The sequence below is a fragment of the Pelmatolapia mariae genome, linkage group LG7, assembly GCF_036321145.2.
Source record: "Pelmatolapia mariae isolate MD_Pm_ZW linkage group LG7, Pm_UMD_F_2, whole genome shotgun sequence".
Lineage (NCBI taxonomy): Eukaryota > Metazoa > Chordata > Actinopteri > Cichliformes > Cichlidae > Pelmatolapia > Pelmatolapia mariae.
Genome location: NC_086233.1, coordinates 20,222,753 through 20,241,537, shown reverse-complemented (window position 1 = coordinate 20,241,537; position 18,785 = coordinate 20,222,753). Strand labels below are relative to the sequence as shown.

Below are 18,785 nucleotides of genomic sequence, written 5' to 3'. Positions count from 1 at the left end.
AAAAAATGCATATCTTTGAAAGATAACTCCAGATGCATTCATGTTTTTACAGATAGATATCTGTGTGTGAAAAAATTACTGTGTTGAGTCAATCTACAGGGAACTCATTCACTTGATGTACTTCCTGTAATGCCATTACACTGAAACCTAGAGGGCACACATGAGATAGTCCTCAATGAACAGCTAAACAGTTAGCTTTAGCTAACAGTTACAAAAATGACTTACATATGCTAGAAAAGCCTTTATTTTAGTTTTGGAAATATGGAGTTTATTATATGTCACAACTGAAATAAGAAAAAATTCAGATTTTGCTGTACTAGTTCACTTTTTTGTTTCTTTACTAATTATAATTTGTTTTGTTATATCTATAAGAAACCAAATTTTGCCCATAAAATGTTAAATAATAAAATGTGCATATCACAAACTGTATATTCTAGCAGACTTTGGTGGTCAGCAGGAACTCAAATATCAAATGACAAAAGCTAAGAAAGCGTCTACAGCTAACATTCTATGAATTTTATGTTAGCGGAATTTGGCCTTTTACAGCGACTGAAAACTAGTATAATATTTATTGTCTTATACCCGGTCTTTTAGCCTGACGTCATTAGCCGTTTCCAGGTCCAAACTCCGCTTCAGGTCCCAAAGTCAAAGGAACACCGTGGCATCACTGAGAGTTAAAAACTGTCTAAATTCTTTTATCTGAAATGAAATGATCAGTGTGGCTGCTCTACCAGGTGTAACAATTAAGTTTAACATCCAGACATCCATGAAAACAGAATTTATGACATTTAATGGAGTTAGAAGTTAGCGGGAAGTTAGCGGGAAGTTAGCTCGCTAGTTTCCACGTAAACATAATATACTATTTTTTGACTGAGGGATTTCTGAAAAAAATTAAAACGTACAGCTCTGCAATCACTTCCGAAATAAATTAAGACATGAAACTAAATATTAGTGATGTTTGTGGGGTTACTGAAGTTGGGCTAGCTGGTATATAATGATGTGCTATGTGATGGCTAGCTACAAAGCTGTGGTTAGCATAATATAAACATATTAGCACAATGAAGCTGGAGAATGGACACTAACTTTTTCCACTCGATAAAAGCTAACGTGAGGGTTCCCGATGGTTAGGGACAAATGCAATTGCATGGCAGGATGCTGTAAACGGACCAAACTTCAGTCAGGAGAACAACTGAGATAATTGACCCACAATACAAGGTTAATTTACTGCTGCATGGGCAGGTTTTAAAAAGTGAGCTTTAAAATGAACAGTGGTAATAAAAACCAAGAGATCACTGCCTATTTTAGGGGCTTGTTCAGATTAAAGAGAACAAGATACAAAGCATCAAAACATGTTAAAAACACAACAGCCTTAATAAACGCAGAGTAGTCTGGACCCGGAAGCAGGGTTCACACGTCATCACTTAAAGACCGGATAGACATTTCAAGTGTTTACAAAAGTTGATGACATGTTTTGTGGGCAGAGCCCAAGTGGTGGCAAGAAGTGGCAGCTGTTGTTAGCTTTGTCACTAGTTAAGCTAATTTTTTATGCTAGGGTATAAATCTTTCTCCTGTTATTTCAATCATTTGCCAAGCCAGAGGCAGGGAAATGCAGAATTCCTGCAGAAAATGTGGACCAACAAATCCAATACCAACATACTGACAGAAACTGCAGTTGCTAGATTAGTATTCATTATTTTTCGGTACAAGTGCAAGGCTCATTGTAAATTTTGGTTGTTGCTACTAGCTAGCACCCGGATGTATTTAAAAATGTCATGCATAACTTTAAGGTTATACACAAATGGATTGCATTACTATGTTATATTACATATTACATACTTATATTTACAGGCCTGAATCTTGGTCAAAGAAGACTGTAAAGTGGCTTAATGCATTTACCACAGGACCATTGTGGACTATTTCGCAGCTGCCCTCTGTGAAAAAAAAAACGTCTCTGATTTTAGAAAGTAACATGTTCCATTTTAAAGTTTAAGCCAAAAGATAACACTGACTTTCTTATGATCAGTGTCAGTTTTGAAAATTATTAAAAACCCACATACTTTAAAGCAGACAATCAGAAACAAAGCTTTTCTGTCGATGATATATGAATAAATAATGAAATGGGATCTCAGCATGTAACAAAGATTGTATGCGCCATTGCATTAGTAAAGGTTTTACTAATCGGCAGACATGATTTCATTTGTGAATACACTTTGAACGAAGCATTCAAAGATTTATTAAAAAATGTCTGAGCTGAGTTAATAATCCAGTTGATTATTCTGCGAAAAATCTGTTGCAAATCAAAGATGACATGTAACGCTGAATATGACATCTTTTGTTTCCTTGATTGTCTTATTTACTGACATTGACATGATGTGTTTCATCAAAAGGTTTTCAGCTTTAGTGTGGGTGAATTGAGTTATGTGTCACTGATGCTGGAGTTAAACAGTCAATGTGACTTTGAGTAAAATTTCAAACTCTTGGAGGATGAATTTGAGACTGGATCCATTTAGCAAGCTTTAATAGATCAGTTTGCTCCTGTTCGAATACTGGAATTGGAATAAAGTGTTTACCTGTTGCCTACTCGTCGGCCAGGACACTCTTGAAAACGAGATGAGCTCGTCTCAAGACGGACTCCTGGTCAAATAATTTTTAGATAGATAAAAGATAATGTCAAATGTACAACACGTTATTGGTTTCAAAGCATGGTTACTTCTTTTTCTTTCCTTTTTAGAGCAAGACAGGCATGTAACCAAATGCAGTTCAGATATAGAAACGATACAACCAGCACAGATCATGACAAAGTGTCTTCCCTCGTATGAGACAAAACCCCCTTCATGGCTAGTCTGAAAGGATGGATCGAATCTATATCACTCTGAGAGGTGTCAGTCAGAGTGGGTAACTTTGAGTTTCCAACATTTAGTTAGAATGAAAAGCTTGGTAGTTATTATAAAAAGGGCAAATGTAAATTAGGCCTTATTGAGGTCAAAGGGCACTCAGTATGTTGTGAAAGCCTCAGTGATGCAAAATTAACACATTTTATCAAAGAAGACTATAAGACTTTTGAAAAAATATGATAGTCAAAATAACAACTTTGTCTCCTGCAAATTATGCTCATGTGCAACTGAATCACAATTGGTTATTAGTGCTTTATTGCAGGGAGCAGGGTAATGTAAAGTCTTTCTGTTGAGGGCTGACTGGATAGAAATACAGTATAAAGCCAAGCGTGTTTTAGCATGCGGTTAACTTGAGATATACAAACTTGCTAACTTTGTGGGCTAGGGATGTCACCAGAATGCATACCAAAATTCTCAAAATGTTTATTAAGCAGTGACTTGTACCGAGTACTTGTACTTGTATATATAAGTGTGCTAAATCGCTCCTTATATGGTGAAGAAGGGTACGCATGAGCACAGGAAAAACTACATCTCGAAGATGATGAGTACTGTAGAGCAGCTACTGTGATAGCTCTGCCCCAACAGCAGTAAAAGTTGGACGTGGACATATAAACCCTGCTCCAAAAAAGTTGGGGAACTGGTTAAAATGTAAATAAGAACAGAATCCAAGAATTTGCAAGTCTCGTAAACCCATATTTTGCTCACAAAGGAAAATAGAAAACAGTTTGAACTGTGAAAACATATAATTTAAGAAAATTATTACTGCACACAATTTTTATTTGCATTTAACAGGAGCAAATACTTAAAATTTAGCGAACCATCTAAAAGACCAACATCCAGATCCAGAAATCAAGTTGAGTGAGGGTTCGGTTCTTATTTACTTCAAGAGCATTTTGGTTGTTGTCCTGAAATATACATCAGCCTTTTGTCTGTCACAGCTGGCACTGCCGATGTAAAATCCATAAACATAACATTACCTAAAATGCTCAAGATAACATACAACCCCTAACTAACATTATACCTTGAAGGCTACTCAGCAACCATCCTAACATTTCAGTCTCTGTTCTGTTCTCCACTGTTGCTTTTATTTACAGAACTAACATTCTTGTCGTACTAATTTTTTTTCATAAAGCAGCTTGTGTTTAAGTACACTGGGTAATTTCTCTTTTTCTTAATCAAACTGAATACCTAGAATCGTGAAATTCTATTGGTATTGGTACCAGCTACTAAATTTCTGGTACTGTGACATCCCTAGTATGGGGGTGCAGTGCTTTCAAGTTCACAGTCACATCTACGTCTTGCTTGTGATCTCTAAGTTTAACTAACTAAAAATGGAAAAAAACGAAATGCTAAACTCAAAACTTCAAAACGATAGTCGATCTTCTTTTTGACACACGTGTGTTGTGTTTTGTCAGGAATTTTAGAATAATCCAGTCATCAGTCAACATTAGCCCCTCTGCCCACCCACCAGCTTATAGTTGAATATGAACATAATTCTGAGGAGCACGTGCCATGACGATGAGATACATCACTTGTTGGAGTTTGATTGATTTCATCACTACGGGATTCCAATTTTGAGTCAACATTTGGGTTACAAAGCAATTTGCAATTATTAATGTGCCTGTCTCAGGCAAAACTAAACCACAGATAGAAAGACATGACAAGGAAAAAACAGCAATATCTGACAGAAATGTAGTTACTACAAAACTAACATGAGACAACACTGGAAAACTGTGAAGTTGCAAATTCAAGAATTTTTATTTAGTTACTTTTTTTCCTGTTTTTAGGTGAAACTGCTTCCACGTTAAACAAATCACTAACAACATTACGGCCTCTTTTAGTAATCGATCCACAGACATAAAAAAAAAATTAAAAAAAATGGACAAGACAAGAAGGTGGCTTTATTAGTAGAGCCAGTAGCGATACAGAGTGAGAGGATTTGGGGTTTTTTTTGCATATGTGCTACAATAAAAGCAAGGAAGCAGTGTTGCTTCAAAAAAGTAAAACATTTAACAGCCTTCATATGGGGAACATCACCCAGGTTTCTTTTTTGACAAATAGGCTGCACCTGATTAATTAACTTAATAAACCACCTTCTTTTCAGAGCAGTCATTTAGACACGCCATAGTATTCAAATACAGGTGTTTCTAGTGACATTAATTAGGGTTCTGTGGTATTTATGTGCAGGCCTTAATTATAGTGATGAGAAACACCTGTGTTTACCTACTGTGTAACGTCAAAATGGCCGCGTTGAAAAAAAGGTGTATGGTGCCCTGATTAAATCTGTGGGCACACCTAGCACATGCTGGAAATGCTCTAAACGCATTATGTTTTTAAAGAAAATAGAATTCTACTCTTCAGAGATATTACTGTAGAGATATCATGTCATTTCTAGCTTGATAATCCTAGAGCATTATATAAGGAGTAAGAACATTCCTGCTAGGCTTTAGAGACTTTACAGTGCAGTAAAATTCAAATTCTTCTACCTAGATAGACGTTGGATAAAAAGATCACTAAATTAATTCAGATATTCTTAGAGTAACTAATGAGATTACCCAGCCCAGTGGTTGGATCAGACTACATAGATACCACATCGTATAAAAAGTATAGTAAAATAATCTGCAGTATATTCGTTAAATATCTTTCCTGCTCCACTGTGACACGAGTGGAAAGTAATGCAACAGTGTGCCTAACTTATACATGAAGCATGGTGAATTATTACTTTCAGGTCATTCATAATGGAATCTTACAGAAAATGTTAGAGCAGACGTAAGAACTTAACGAAGTTGGAGAATGTGCGACATTAGGATCAGTGCAACCAATTATTGCCCTGTTTGCGTTACATACATGTGCCCCTTTTTTTTAACAAACTCTGTGTCTGAATTGTGATCACGTATTGAACTATCATCTGTCATGATTGAATTTCTCTTGAAACATTTCTCTACTAGACAGTAAAAATAATGTGAGGACTGAATTAAGCTACACAAGGTCTTCGACTGGACCCGATGAATGTGGGGGCTCTCTTGTTACCTGACCCAGCTCTTTGTTTCTTTTTACGGGGTTTCTGTCTCGTTGATTTTGAGAACTCTAACATGGGGCGGGGTGCTGCTCATACCCAGGAGTGCAGATGAGTGGAAAGAGGGCCAGACACACATGCATGTGAGGTTAGCTTCGATCCACTCGCTGACATCCAGTGGGGGGGTCAACACCAAACCAACGAGGGGGCGACCTGACTCCCTCCCGGACAGCGACATGCACTGCCTTCCAGTTAATCCAACCACAAAACGCTACTTTGTTTCTTTAGAAGGATTAATGCTGGTAACAACAAAATTTTCTTTAATATATATATATTTTTTTAAGGTAAAGAAAGAGACACGAGAAAAAAAGAAATTAATAGAGAGCATACAGGTCATGCAGCACAAGATGGCAGACACAATGCTTTTATGAGGAAAGAAGGCAAACAAATACTGATAAAGACAAGACAACAAGGCACTATGACAGGCAAGAGATCCAAACAATCAGAGAGAAATGAGGCTCGTAGGTCTTACCAATGCGGTCCAATCGGTCAATGGCGACCGTTTCAAAAGCGCGTCGCATCATTGGGTACTCTTCTAGCACCTCATTAAAATGGTCAACAGAGAGGGAGAAGAGTCGACAATAGGTGTCTGCACGCACACTCGCCGTTCGTCTGCCCTTGGTGAGCAGACAGATCTCTATAGGGCAGATAAAGGAAAACAAAGAGGACACATGATGAAACTGTAACAGGAGTGAAATGTACAGGAGGGAATCATCCTAGTAATTACAGTACATACAGTATTCTCATATAAATGAGCCTTGAGTACAAAGGGTACAGGAGAAGAAGCTAATGTGAATGCAAATAGAATGTGAAGCCCATCAGCAGTGCTGTCACTTGCATTACGCTAAGATAATTCATCATGCTGCGGAGATATAATAGTGCAATAATATGATACAGTACCAAGCTTTATTAAGAAAAAACAGGGCAGGGCTCAATGCACCGCGTTAAGAGGACGAGACCGAAATATTTCTTACTGACACGACAAGATGTGAATAGAACAGAAGAATTCATCAGCATTGGATCATAATTAACTTTGCAGTCTTCGTCACATTAGATAACACAGAATGCCTGTCTTTATGTGTGAAATTAAACACAAGAGTACCATATACACTAAAATTACTCAGATCATCATTATTAATAGTAATTACATTTTATTATTAGCAATAATATACTGTAGCTATAGCATTTTTCTTGTTTTGTGTTATTGTCATCGGTGTGGAAAGAGTACTTATACACCCATATTTTATTTACAGTTAACACGGACAACAAATGCACTACATTTTTAGATTGAGAGATTTGTAGTCTTTTGTGAAAAAGTATGAGCTCATTTCATCTCAGGAGAAGAAACAGATCCAGACACACTGCTGTCTTTCCTGGGCCAAAACTGAGGCGAAGTGTAAAACTGTTTTGTGATCAGATGAAGTGAAATTTGAAATGCTTTTCTGAAAAGATGGATGCCACATCCTCTGAACTTAAGAGGAGAGGGAGCTTGTTATTAGCAATCAGTTCAAAAAGCCTACATCTTTGTTGATACGGAGGACCATTAGTGCCTATGAAATTGGCTATATGGACATCTGAGAAGGCACTGTGAATGCTCAAAGGTGCAGCTGTGGTCAGAGTGTACAAGTTTATATCATGGGCATGAATGTCGTGTCAAGCTGGGGCTTCTATTTATTTCTTTTTCCCAGGTAGCTCGATTGTCCTGCATACAACTTTAATGCTTTGAAATACAAGAACTGGGTGCACAATTTTGAATTTATTTCAGATTTTCTCTAATTATTAGAGGGTCAAAAGTACACAATACAGGGTATTTGGTTAAATTTCCATTTGGAAGTAGGAAGTCAACCTTTGGTACCCACCAAAAAGCTTACAGTGCTTAACAGTGTATATGACTGTAAAATCTGACATATACAGTGTCTGAGCTCATCCAGAAGTTGAATGTGAACAATCCTTCCCTTAATTTTCTTTCTCTGAATCTTTAACACCGCTGAACCCACACCCACATTTGTCCAGTCCACTGCACGACTTCCATCTTCATTAAATCGTTAAATGTTAACTTGTTATGGTGTGATCTTTCTGGGCTCTGCCAGGAGCTGTCATGAAAATAGAGCACAGAGAGTGCAAGATGTGTGAGCAACACTCTCAAGCTGTGCGTGCGAATAAGGTGTTAGTGCTGTTTTAATGGAAAAAGATTCACTTTCACTGGTACATCCACTAATGCAAGTAGACGCACACAGAGAGAAAAACCTGCGTCATGTTCAAGGGGGTAAACAAACACAAGTGGAGTGAAGTACAAAGAGTGGTTGGTTTATCTTTAAGAAAACGCTCTGGTATACCAGTACATACAGTACTGGAGACATCTAGAGACTAATGTGCTAGCTTCACACGTAGCAGCCAGTGACTCAGTTAAAAACAAAGGTGAGTTAATCAGCTGAGTGGGCGAACTGAAAATAACTTATACTCTCCAAAGTTTGACCTGCTGTGGCACTGAATGAGAACGATATCATAGAGTCTTCACTAAATTCAAAAGCTTGTAAAAATGTTGGTTCTGAGCTTTTTTTTTTTCTCTCTTTTTTTTAATTGAACTGAGTCTAGTTAGCTGTAGCTTCTCCTCCAGTATAAAGGTAACGCTCTTTTTTTGGCCTAGCATCATATGTCTAACATATGTCTAAGTACAGTTAGGAACATCTGTAAGAGGACTTAGGAGTTTCTGATTATGTGTGCATATGCATATGTACAGTGCTGTCTTCTCTGGGTTTCTGTGACTATCTATGCTAAGATGCAGGCCAGAAACACAGTTACTCAGATAAGACACTGCTTAGCTGTCTGCATTTTCTATTTCTACGCTGCAGCAGGTGGGTGGAGTCAGCTGGAGACACCTGGACCCAGAGTGTGCTATGTGAAACCATAACCTGCTTCAGACCTCTTCTTCTTCATTTTCTGCCTCTCAGCTTTTCCATCACCATGTAAATCAGTTATGATTGGCTTTCATCTGCCATCTCTCTTTCTCTTTTCTCATTGCTTCATACTAAACTTCCATACTAGTATGTTGACAGTATTGTGTAAGCTGCTATAGTTTTTTAAATGTTGTCTGACATTAGGCACATATGAGCCTGTCTTTTCTGAACAAATTTTGTCTCCATTAACATCCTCAGCCCCCCACAGCACAATTGTAAGTTTAATACCATTTTCTGGAGCCTCAGTGTGCACACGTGGCATTCCTAGGTATGTTTTTTGTGTGTGTATAAGTTAGAGCCCTGTTAACACTTCCAGTGATGCGGTTTGACACGTGTCTGTTGCCTTGTCACAAAGCATCACTGTTGAACCCTGGGGCATTGCGGATAATTTGTCATCACTTTTTGTGTCACACACTCGAGGCAGCAAGCTCTTCTTCCCTCGTGTCTACTTACGGCTGGTGCTGTGGAAATGTCTCATATGACATTAAAGACATTAAAGCCGAATCTGGATTTAAATCTCCTGTCGGTCATTGTCCCCGCATTGTGGTCTCTTTAGTACCTCGGCCTCACAGAGCTGTGTGACGCCAATGTGTAAGCTCATTCACCACGCTCACCTGTGATTACTATGATATCTCTTTAGCATGCAGGTGAGTCACTGACCATTGTCAGAGGTGCTTTGTGACCTACTGTTCTCATAGATGTCCTACTCATTACTATGGTAATAGTTTCCTGTGTCTGGGCTCAGTTTTGTAACTCGCTCTCTCCATCTCTGAAGCTGTCTCAGTCCCCCTCGCTGATTTCTCATTCTGGCCACGATCTGGCCTGGTTGTAAGGGGAGTGTAAATCATCTGAGAAAAGGGGGTAGAGTGAGATGCCGGGCATAGCCAGCTGCTCCCAACGCAAGGCTAATGCCAAACAAATACGAAATAAAAATACCAACAGGGCAGAAGGCAGCAGCTCTGGTGGGGCTGTTCATCCCTTTTTATTGGGTGCACAATTTACAGTGCATCCCTAATTTAATTTATTACATGACTCATTAAATGTTAGTGTATGTTCTTAATTTATATTTTCATTTTTATAATTAGGCTTATATTAGATGCTGATCGTTCACTGTGAACCCTCCATCTTTTTGAAATACTAACTAAACTTGGGGGTGGGCAATCTGATGATAATACAAATTGTGTCATTAAAGCCGAGCTGTATGTGTATATTTCAGTCTCTCTTCCTTAAGAACAAAGTCAACACAAGAAGAGGATGCAGAAATGTCAGCATTGCACTCAGGTAACAATATGCACACCTTAACATGAGATCACTTCAGTTCAGTTCAGGAAGTAATGATTCAGATTGTGGATTATGAATGAACACAGAGACTGACACATCACGTTTGATCACCCACTTCTAACACTAAAGAGCCTATGTATAACCTATGTATATTGCTTAATGGACTCAGCTGTAATTTGTGAAACTCTGGATGGAGTGGCAGTACATCCAATCTGAAAAAAGAGGTACATTTTCATCTTAATACTGACTGAACAGTTTGCTATTTGCTACTTATTTCTATTGTACTTTAGGCTAAAGCTCAAATGGTTACTCACACAACTATGTAGCATTATCATTAATTAAAAATGCTAATCATAATCTGTTTCCAGCATCCTAATTTGTTTTCTTAATTTTCAATTAATGTTTTTTCTTTTTTGAAAATTAATATTTTCTTAGGTGTTTGTGCTGACTGTAGCACAACGCTAGGCTCTTGGGTGTAGAAAGAAAAAAAATCCTATTAACATCCTTTTATTAGAGCCTAGTTGGCCAAAGGCATTATCCTGACATTTCACCTTAGTTTCATAAACATGATCTGCTTGTTCTGTGTCACTGAGCAAAATGTCTCTGAGCTACAGCCTCAGAGGATACAAAGCCTGAACACAACACACATGCACTTCCAGCAAATCACTACATTACTTAATGCAGAGTTTAAAGCCACCCATATGTGAAACTACATATCTGAAACAGGTATCTTTGCTAACTGATGAAAGAGTATATATCAGTACTCCTGTGTTTTGAACAAGCAAGGGGAGGAAAAAAAGTCGATGCATTTCTTTCTTTTCTTTTTCTTTTTTTTGATTCGCTTCGTTCCATGGCTCGCCTCTGAGACGTGAACTGCATGGAACAGACACACCAAAGTGAAGGTATTCTTAGACTCGTCAGCCTCCTTCCATAGTGGGGATGAACTCAGGAGATAAAATATGCAAGAACCTCTAAAATAGGAAACTTTGCTTTGCTTTCACAGAGATACGACAATGTCTGCCTGCGGATTTTGTCGGAGTAAACAAAGTGCAATGAAATTACATTTGACATTTAAAAAATTAATGATATCTGGAACGCTTTGGATGGGGAGTGGGAACCGTGCCGAGAGAAAGAGAGAGGAAGAAGCAGAGCACAGCAGAGGACAGAACTGGGAAACTGCTCCTTGTTTCACACCGTGCCAAGTGAATGCAGCGGGAACATATAGATAGGGTGAGAGGAGTTCATGCTCATGTATGTGCGCCTAAGTGTGTGTGTGTGAGGATGGGGGAGGGACCTCTGTGTGTCCTAAGGGATGCCTGATCCACGCCTTGGCCCACTCCAGCAACCAGATGAGAGGTTACGTAACAGCAAAAGCTGACTAACATCCAACAGTGGTTAATGAGAATCTACATTTACAATAACTTAACTTCAAAAAGCATTAAAGGCCTCAGGCTAGTCTCATATATATGGTATAACTCTAAGAACGCAGTGTGCATTGATGTAAGAAGCACAGTGGAATATGTAGCTAACATTTGGATTTTAATGTGAAAACAAATCAAAATAAGCAAATACTCCAGGAAAAAAAAACCAACTGAAGTTCAATTTCCAGTGTTTATAGTTACATTTCTTACCTCCAAAATAGGATCCATCAGTCAGCTTCATCTCCTTGTTGAACTTGGTGATGACACTTGCAACGCCATGTTGAATAAAGTACATCTTTTTCCCCACTGTGCCTTCCCTGATAATGTAATCGTTGGGCTGGAAAACTTCAAACTTCAACTTGCTCAGCATCCCCGTCACAAAGTTGGGGTCCGCATTGGCAAACAGAGGCATGGTGGCCACAAGCTTGCGGCAGTTGAAGTTGACAATTTCCTGGTGGAGGGGGGGGGAAAAAGAAAAAAAGAAAAGTGTTGATTTAACAGATGAGATCATGCCATCAATAATTCAGTTATTTCCACCCAAAAGTGAAAAATGAGCTTCAGTTCGGCAGCCTGACACAGAACACCACCTCAAATCTTTCATCTCTGCCGCCTTCACAGTATCTGCAAACATAAATGAATTGGAATGCATATTGCTGCTTTATCCCTAATGCTCCTAAAGCACTTTCCATTTCTCCTGCGAAGAAACTTTTTGGCACACAATTCATATCCTGATGAGTTTGCCCTCTGGTGCCAGCTGCAGGCCATCTCTCTGGCCCATCCTGTCCCCTCAGACCCAGCAGCAGATTAGGAGCTTGTTGTCTGTTTACCCACACATCTCTGTTGCTGTGCAGATGGAAAGCTGGGGCACTTGGCATCTGCAGCGATGTGTTGTTGACCCCACATGAGGGATAACTCCCCTCCACTGACAACAGGACATTAACAGAAAGATAACCAATCTCTGAAATGCTTGCTGGCTCCACGAGGGCAAAAAATATGTTAGCTAAGCTTCAGAAGCCGGTGTCAGGTAAAGCCACGGCTCCGACCTCAATCAAGCACCAGAACTAATGAATACGATAGTAAGCACTTTTCATGCACAGTCAGGATTCCTCCTGGGAAAACAATGTTTGGCTATGCCTATTTAAAGATTTGTCATATGGCAGAGAATAAAAGGCAGTGAGACAGAGGCGAGGAAGGGAGCAGGGGGGAGAGACAGAGCAGCAAAACAGTCTGGCTATTAGGCTGTGTGGACTCTGGTTTAGCATATTTTAGCCGATTAGCTTCAAACTTCATCTAGTTCAACTGTATTGAATCCCTATACATGCTTCAGATATTCTTGTTTTACAACAGTCTGAAAGTCACCTTAGAAAAACGTTGATCACAACGTGTTTTTTTTCTTCTTTTTAATATTATTTTTTGTCAAGGTTACTTTGTCCTTGTTTTCCTTTGTGTTCATCTTTGCTCGTCTACATTGTACATCAGGTTGTCAGCTACCAGAGATAATCAATGTAATACTGTTTTTAGGAGCTCACAATCAATTATTGGATGTTGCAGTGTCCTTGAATGCAACACGTTTTTTTCTTTAAAGCTGCCCGTGGCAACAAACTGCTCAATATGTTGATGGATTGCCTGTCTTAGGATGATCTTTACAGTTCACCAAATGAATAAGTTAAAACCAGCAGGGAAATTTGGAAAAGCTCTGCAGATGTAGAAATATTCTGACATAAATGTAAAAATGTATATAGTGGTGGAATCATCTTACATAGGATATACATCTTTTGGTTTTGTAACCCAAGTGAAGTCCGTACAAAATCTGGAGATTGTTTAAGCCTACAGCAGCAGTAGCAGCATAATTGTTTTGCAGACTTGTGATAACTGGCTTGCCACAATCAGTTATAAGTATGCTTTAACTGATTCGGCATTCTTACCTAGCCTGAGTGGTGCGAAGTGGAGCTAATTCAGTTCCCAAATTGACCTCTAAGTCAGGACCCCACAGATTGTCCATACTCAGTGGCAATCAGAACCACTTAGGTTTCAGTCTGTCTGAAAGTATCCTGGCTTTACTGATGATGGTCAGGTTTACAGCCACATTAATTGATTTTCGTTAAATGAGCTGTGGAAAAGCTCTACATTGTTGCTCTTTATCTCCCCAAATTTAACCTCAGTAATTTACCCAATCTACTACCGAGCTGTTCACTCTGGGTAAAATATACTATACCCTATTTTAAACACAAGAAGGCAGTGGTCATACCACAATGACAAACAGGACGATAGTTGATATGACTAGACCGTTCTATTTTTAGACTGTAAATTTATTCAAAATATGCTGAGAAAAAAGAAACAAACAAACAAAAAAAACTTAGTAAGAGCTATAATCTGCTGGCCAGAAGATCCGGAGTGAAAGGGACATTCAGGGACAGAAAGAGATTAATCAAACTAAGTCATTCCAATTATTTCACCAGTTTTTACGTCATCCAAGCATGCCAATGTAGTGGCCTTCAGCAGTTCATCAGAGCACTCAGTGGAATGGAAATCTATGGGAGAAGTTTGCTCCCTCCCACAAAATACTTAATCATCTGGTTTATTACAGCTGAACAGGAAAACATAATTGTACTGTTGCTCTGACAAATGCACACAGATGAGGTGCACAACAGCTTAAACTGTGCGGTGCCCAGCAGACCTAGTCGTTATTGTGATAAAGATGTAGGTAAGCTTAATTATTGTTTTTCTTAGAGCGTGGTATTTGTTTAAGTGTCTATTAAAGTAATAAAGGGCATATTACTCTACCAGCAGTAAAGTGACCTACTTTGGTGATGAGAGATCAAATAAAGAGCATACTTTTAGAAACAGAGAGGAAACAGACTGCACACCTGACATGGGGGAAACCACGGCGCCTCAGTTGTTGGATAGACTGGTTAGAACAGAAGTGCAGTCAGCTGACACTAAGTCAAAGCTGCCACATTACAGATGACGAATCAGACGGACACTGTCTTGTAATGTAATAAAGCTTAGTCAAGTTTTGGTGTCTAATTAGGTTTTCATATTAAAAAATTTCCAGTAATTATCAAATTTATTAGACCGACACTCAGATTGAGGCATATGCCATGGGTGCCTTAAATGAACAGTACTAGTAATCACACATGTCATTTTGTTAGTTTCTGTAATGGTTCATCAACCAGTAGATGCAGCTATTTATTTGAAATTGTAATATATAATATTTCACAAAAAAAGATGAAAAAAATAGCAAAGCCCTTTATTATTTTTGAGATGCCAAATCACAGTCATTTACTTACATTCCTGAACAGGAAAATGAGTTTTGGTGATTCAATGTTATAACTGATTAATTACAGAAAGAAGTTTAAATATGTACAAAAAAATAAGTCCCAGATTTAATTACATCTACATTTTCCACAAAATTTGTTATATAGTACAACATTTAATGTTAAATTTTGTCAAACGAAGCTAAAAATAATTTATTCAATCTGGTTATATTAAATTTACTCGACTGGTACTCATTCAGTTTATACCAATTTATAATTCATTAAGTAAAGAGATAAACCTTGTTCAAAATAACTGCTTCATGTTTTTTGATGATGAAGATTCTGTATATTCAATCTGGGCATAAAAATGTGAATTTTGGCAGATTTCTCAAATATTTTAATATTTTTCTAAGATATATGTGTATTATTTCTTGATTGTATAACAGGTGGTCTAACTATTTTTTTAAACACTGTACATAAAATTACAACAAAATGTAAGACTTGCTCTGATGTGACCGTGTTTGCTATTATCGATCTCTCTCAGTTTAAGCCGGATTTAACCTTTGCTTAGTACACATATTGAACTAAGCCCGTGTTTTACTGTCCCTTTAAATCCCTGCACCTTTCTTGTAAGTGCTTGGGACTATGCAGCAACTCTGCACACCGTAGCATTCATCTCTTGAGCATATAACTTTGCAAGGTGACTTAATGGGGCTTTATGAGAGCTGGTCAGGATTCCTACACTACATTTATCCTACATTCACTTCTTACTCCGCTGCTCCCTAATATCCCTTTGCATAATTACACATGTAATGTGCTTATGGGGGAGGTCGTCCAAGGACCAAAACTGGTGCTTGACGTCACAGTAACCTTTATTGCTCTGTCTCATTACCTCTGTGGCAGTTGTTTAACAGCTCTGTAAATCACAAGCTCTTGGAGTTTATCACAAGTGAAAGAGAGGCACGGGAGGTGCTTCTGTAGGAAATGTTTTCCTATTTTGACTTTCAGCCAGTCTAGTTTCACCTGGGGAGACTCCGTTTTGCTCTTTTTCTTCCTGACCTTGTAAGATGAGATGACAGGTGTTTCAGTTTAATGTGCTGCACCCAAATAAAGATTCACTGCTTATGTTCAGAAAAAAAGAAAAATAGATCTAACTTATGTTCCAAAACTAAGACATTGTGACACCTACCTTTCAGTGTCTATTTTTTTTTATTAAGGTTCCAAAAATAAAATCAGAGCGTTCGAAAGGAAAAATCTGCAGATTTCTAAATGTTACTCAAGACCAGAGCTTCTAAAATGTTGTGTCACCTCTTTGAGTGGGTCGTTGAGTTCACTCAGGATGTTTTCCTCATCAAAGATTTTCCCTTGGTAGCGGTGCTCATAGTAGTCATGGATTTTCTGTCTCATGTCTGCTGGAAGCTTGTGGAAGGACATGTATTGCTCCACTTGCTTATACTAGAAGAGACAAAGAAAAACAGTCATCACTTAACAGCTTAACATGTAAAAAAAAAAATCAGATATCTTAAAGCAGTCCCAGTAAAGTCTCGAGTTTTATATTTGTTTGGAAATCGCACCTTTAATAAACAGCAAAGCAACAAAAATGTGGTCTACACAGAGTGCATATTTGTGTCTCTGTATTGAGGACGAGGCGTGCTCTCACACAGTCACAGTGCCATGTCCTGGTTCTGCGTGTGGGGAGGGAGAGGCAGAACAAGAGAGGCAGGTGGTGAAGAAAGTAGGAACGAGTACAGGCCCGGGGCTATGTCAGACCAAGGTAGCAGCAGATTATCTCACCGATGCAGGAAGCCCAGTGCCAGTAGGCAACCGAGCTATGCTGTAATGTGAACAAGCGAGGCATACCTAGTATCCAGGAGCATAAGAGGATATTGGGTAATTTTCAAAGACGAATTCTCCTTTTGACCGCATTATATATTATCATAGGGTCTTTACCTTATAATATAGAGCACCTTGAGGTGACAGGTGTTGTGATTTATTGCTATAAATGAAACTGAATTGAATTAAATTCAATGAGGATTATAGCTTCGATTCTATGACTCCTCTTTCCTTTCCTGTCTTTGTTTTTTCTTGTTTACATTAAAAAGTCATTTTTGAGCACCTTAAACTGCTCAAGTTTCATCATTACAATCAACTTAATTTTCACCTACTATCACATTAATATGCAAATAATGTTAAAATAAGAATTTTCAAATAATTTGCATTGGTTTTTGGGTTGTTTAATAACTGAGAAGAGAACTGTCTGCACTTTACATACAGTTCTGACAAATAAGAATATATTTCAAGTCCTTAGATTTAGCTGGACATACAGTGAATAAATCCTTTTGAGATGCTACGAATTATAAAAAGTAGAATTTCTTTTTTAAAAAAGTATAATGGTGTGACATTAAAAAGGAGCGAGGAGGGAGTCTGTACACTTGCCATCTCTGTTTTTCTGGCTAACTAAGATATAAGATCCCGTTTCTACATCCTGTTTCCAGTAATTAACTAAAAATTAGCAGGAGTGTAACGTCCAGCTGCATTATCCTGCAGGCAAGTACTGACCCACAGGAACACAGAAAAAACTTTGGCTCATTTACTTTGAGTAGTCAGCGAGCACGGCCAAAGCCCCAACACCTGAAAATGAACCTCAACAAAGACAATAGAGCAGTACTGAAGGTGAGAGCCAGCAGCAGCTGTGAGGCTGGTAGGACAGTTCAGCTTGAGAGGCTTTGACCAATGTGACGCAGGCAGCCCCATAAAACGATATTTGTTAGCGAGAGGAGCCACTCGAGTCCCAGTGCCTCCCTCATTGATTTCTCACCCGGCTGCAGAAAGGTGATAAGGGACCAGAGCTTTGTTTGCGGGAAATTGATTTATTTTGAGTTCACACAGCCGAAGTCAGAAGGTGTCTGTAGGGGCTCAACCGGTCCATTTCGACTCGGGTGGTCAGGGTGGGGCACAGAGTAAGGCAATGGGGGCACATTTTGGGCTCGATATGGGGCCTTCAGCTTAAACGTCACATTATCTTTTCATTATGACTAATTTCCATTCTCATATTAATTCAGACGTGTAATTTTATTGGTTAATTACTTTCTAAAGGAGCAATTTAGATAAATGCTGACTACATTCCTCATTATCCCACCTCATCCATTTCTCTCTTTATCCCCCTCTCTCTCTCTCTAGAAATAGTCAGGGCCCAGTCAGACTAACACCCACACTGGGATGTGCCACTTGGCAGAACCCACTTCTTTCCTGGCTGATGGCACTCCTGGGGCATTCCTGTGGATCTAATTTAACCCAGGCGCACTGCAATTTACAAAGTTAAACATCACTCATAAATATATGTTTACCAGCATTATGTAAAATGATGAAACCTCCTCTATTGCAGAATGTGTTCTAAGACGTGAAGGACAGTTTAAAGAGGGCAGGCAATTAGTGCAAAGACTTGAAATGCTTCATCCACTTTGTATGTGCTCAACGCTTCTTTTATTGAGCAGGAATTGATCTGATACCCGTCTGTGTCACGCAGAGGACGATGCATTCAAATGCAACCCCATTTGTAGTGCTTGCATGACATAAATGTAATTGCAAGACGCTGTGTTTGACATCTGATGGGTGCACGGTCACAGTATTCCTTTACAGAATCATTTATGTTGCAGAAACTTGTTTTAAAACTATTTAATTATCTTTGCAATATTTCAGAGGAGGGAGGTAGCTACATTAGCTTTGCATTGAACCTCAGACCAAAATATGAAATGTGGGACATCTTGGACATATTTTAAAGAGCAACTCAGCTGCACTGTGGCAGCACCAGGGCTTCACAGCAGGCATGTCTCTATATCATACATACTTTAAACCCTCATTTCCTTTCCTCTCCTCCCACTATTTCTTTTTCCTCTCTT

The 18,785-nt window shown here is 38.7% G+C and overlaps 1 protein-coding gene across 1 annotated transcript in view; it reads right to left on the bottom strand.

Annotated features, from left to right (window-relative positions):
• The window catches only part of LOC134630743 (potassium/sodium hyperpolarization-activated cyclic nucleotide-gated channel 1), a 69,509-nt gene that overhangs the window by 6,032 nt on the left and 44,692 nt on the right, over positions 1-18,785 (bottom strand). The window contains exons 5-7 of the mRNA XM_063478344.1: positions 16,195-16,341; positions 11,840-12,080; positions 6,443-6,607 (exon numbers count right to left, since the gene is read on the bottom strand). Coding sequence (XP_063334414.1) covers positions 6,443-6,607; positions 11,840-12,080; positions 16,195-16,341 — 553 coding nt within the window. The remainder of the gene's footprint in view (positions 1-6,442; positions 6,608-11,839; positions 12,081-16,194; positions 16,342-18,785) is intronic.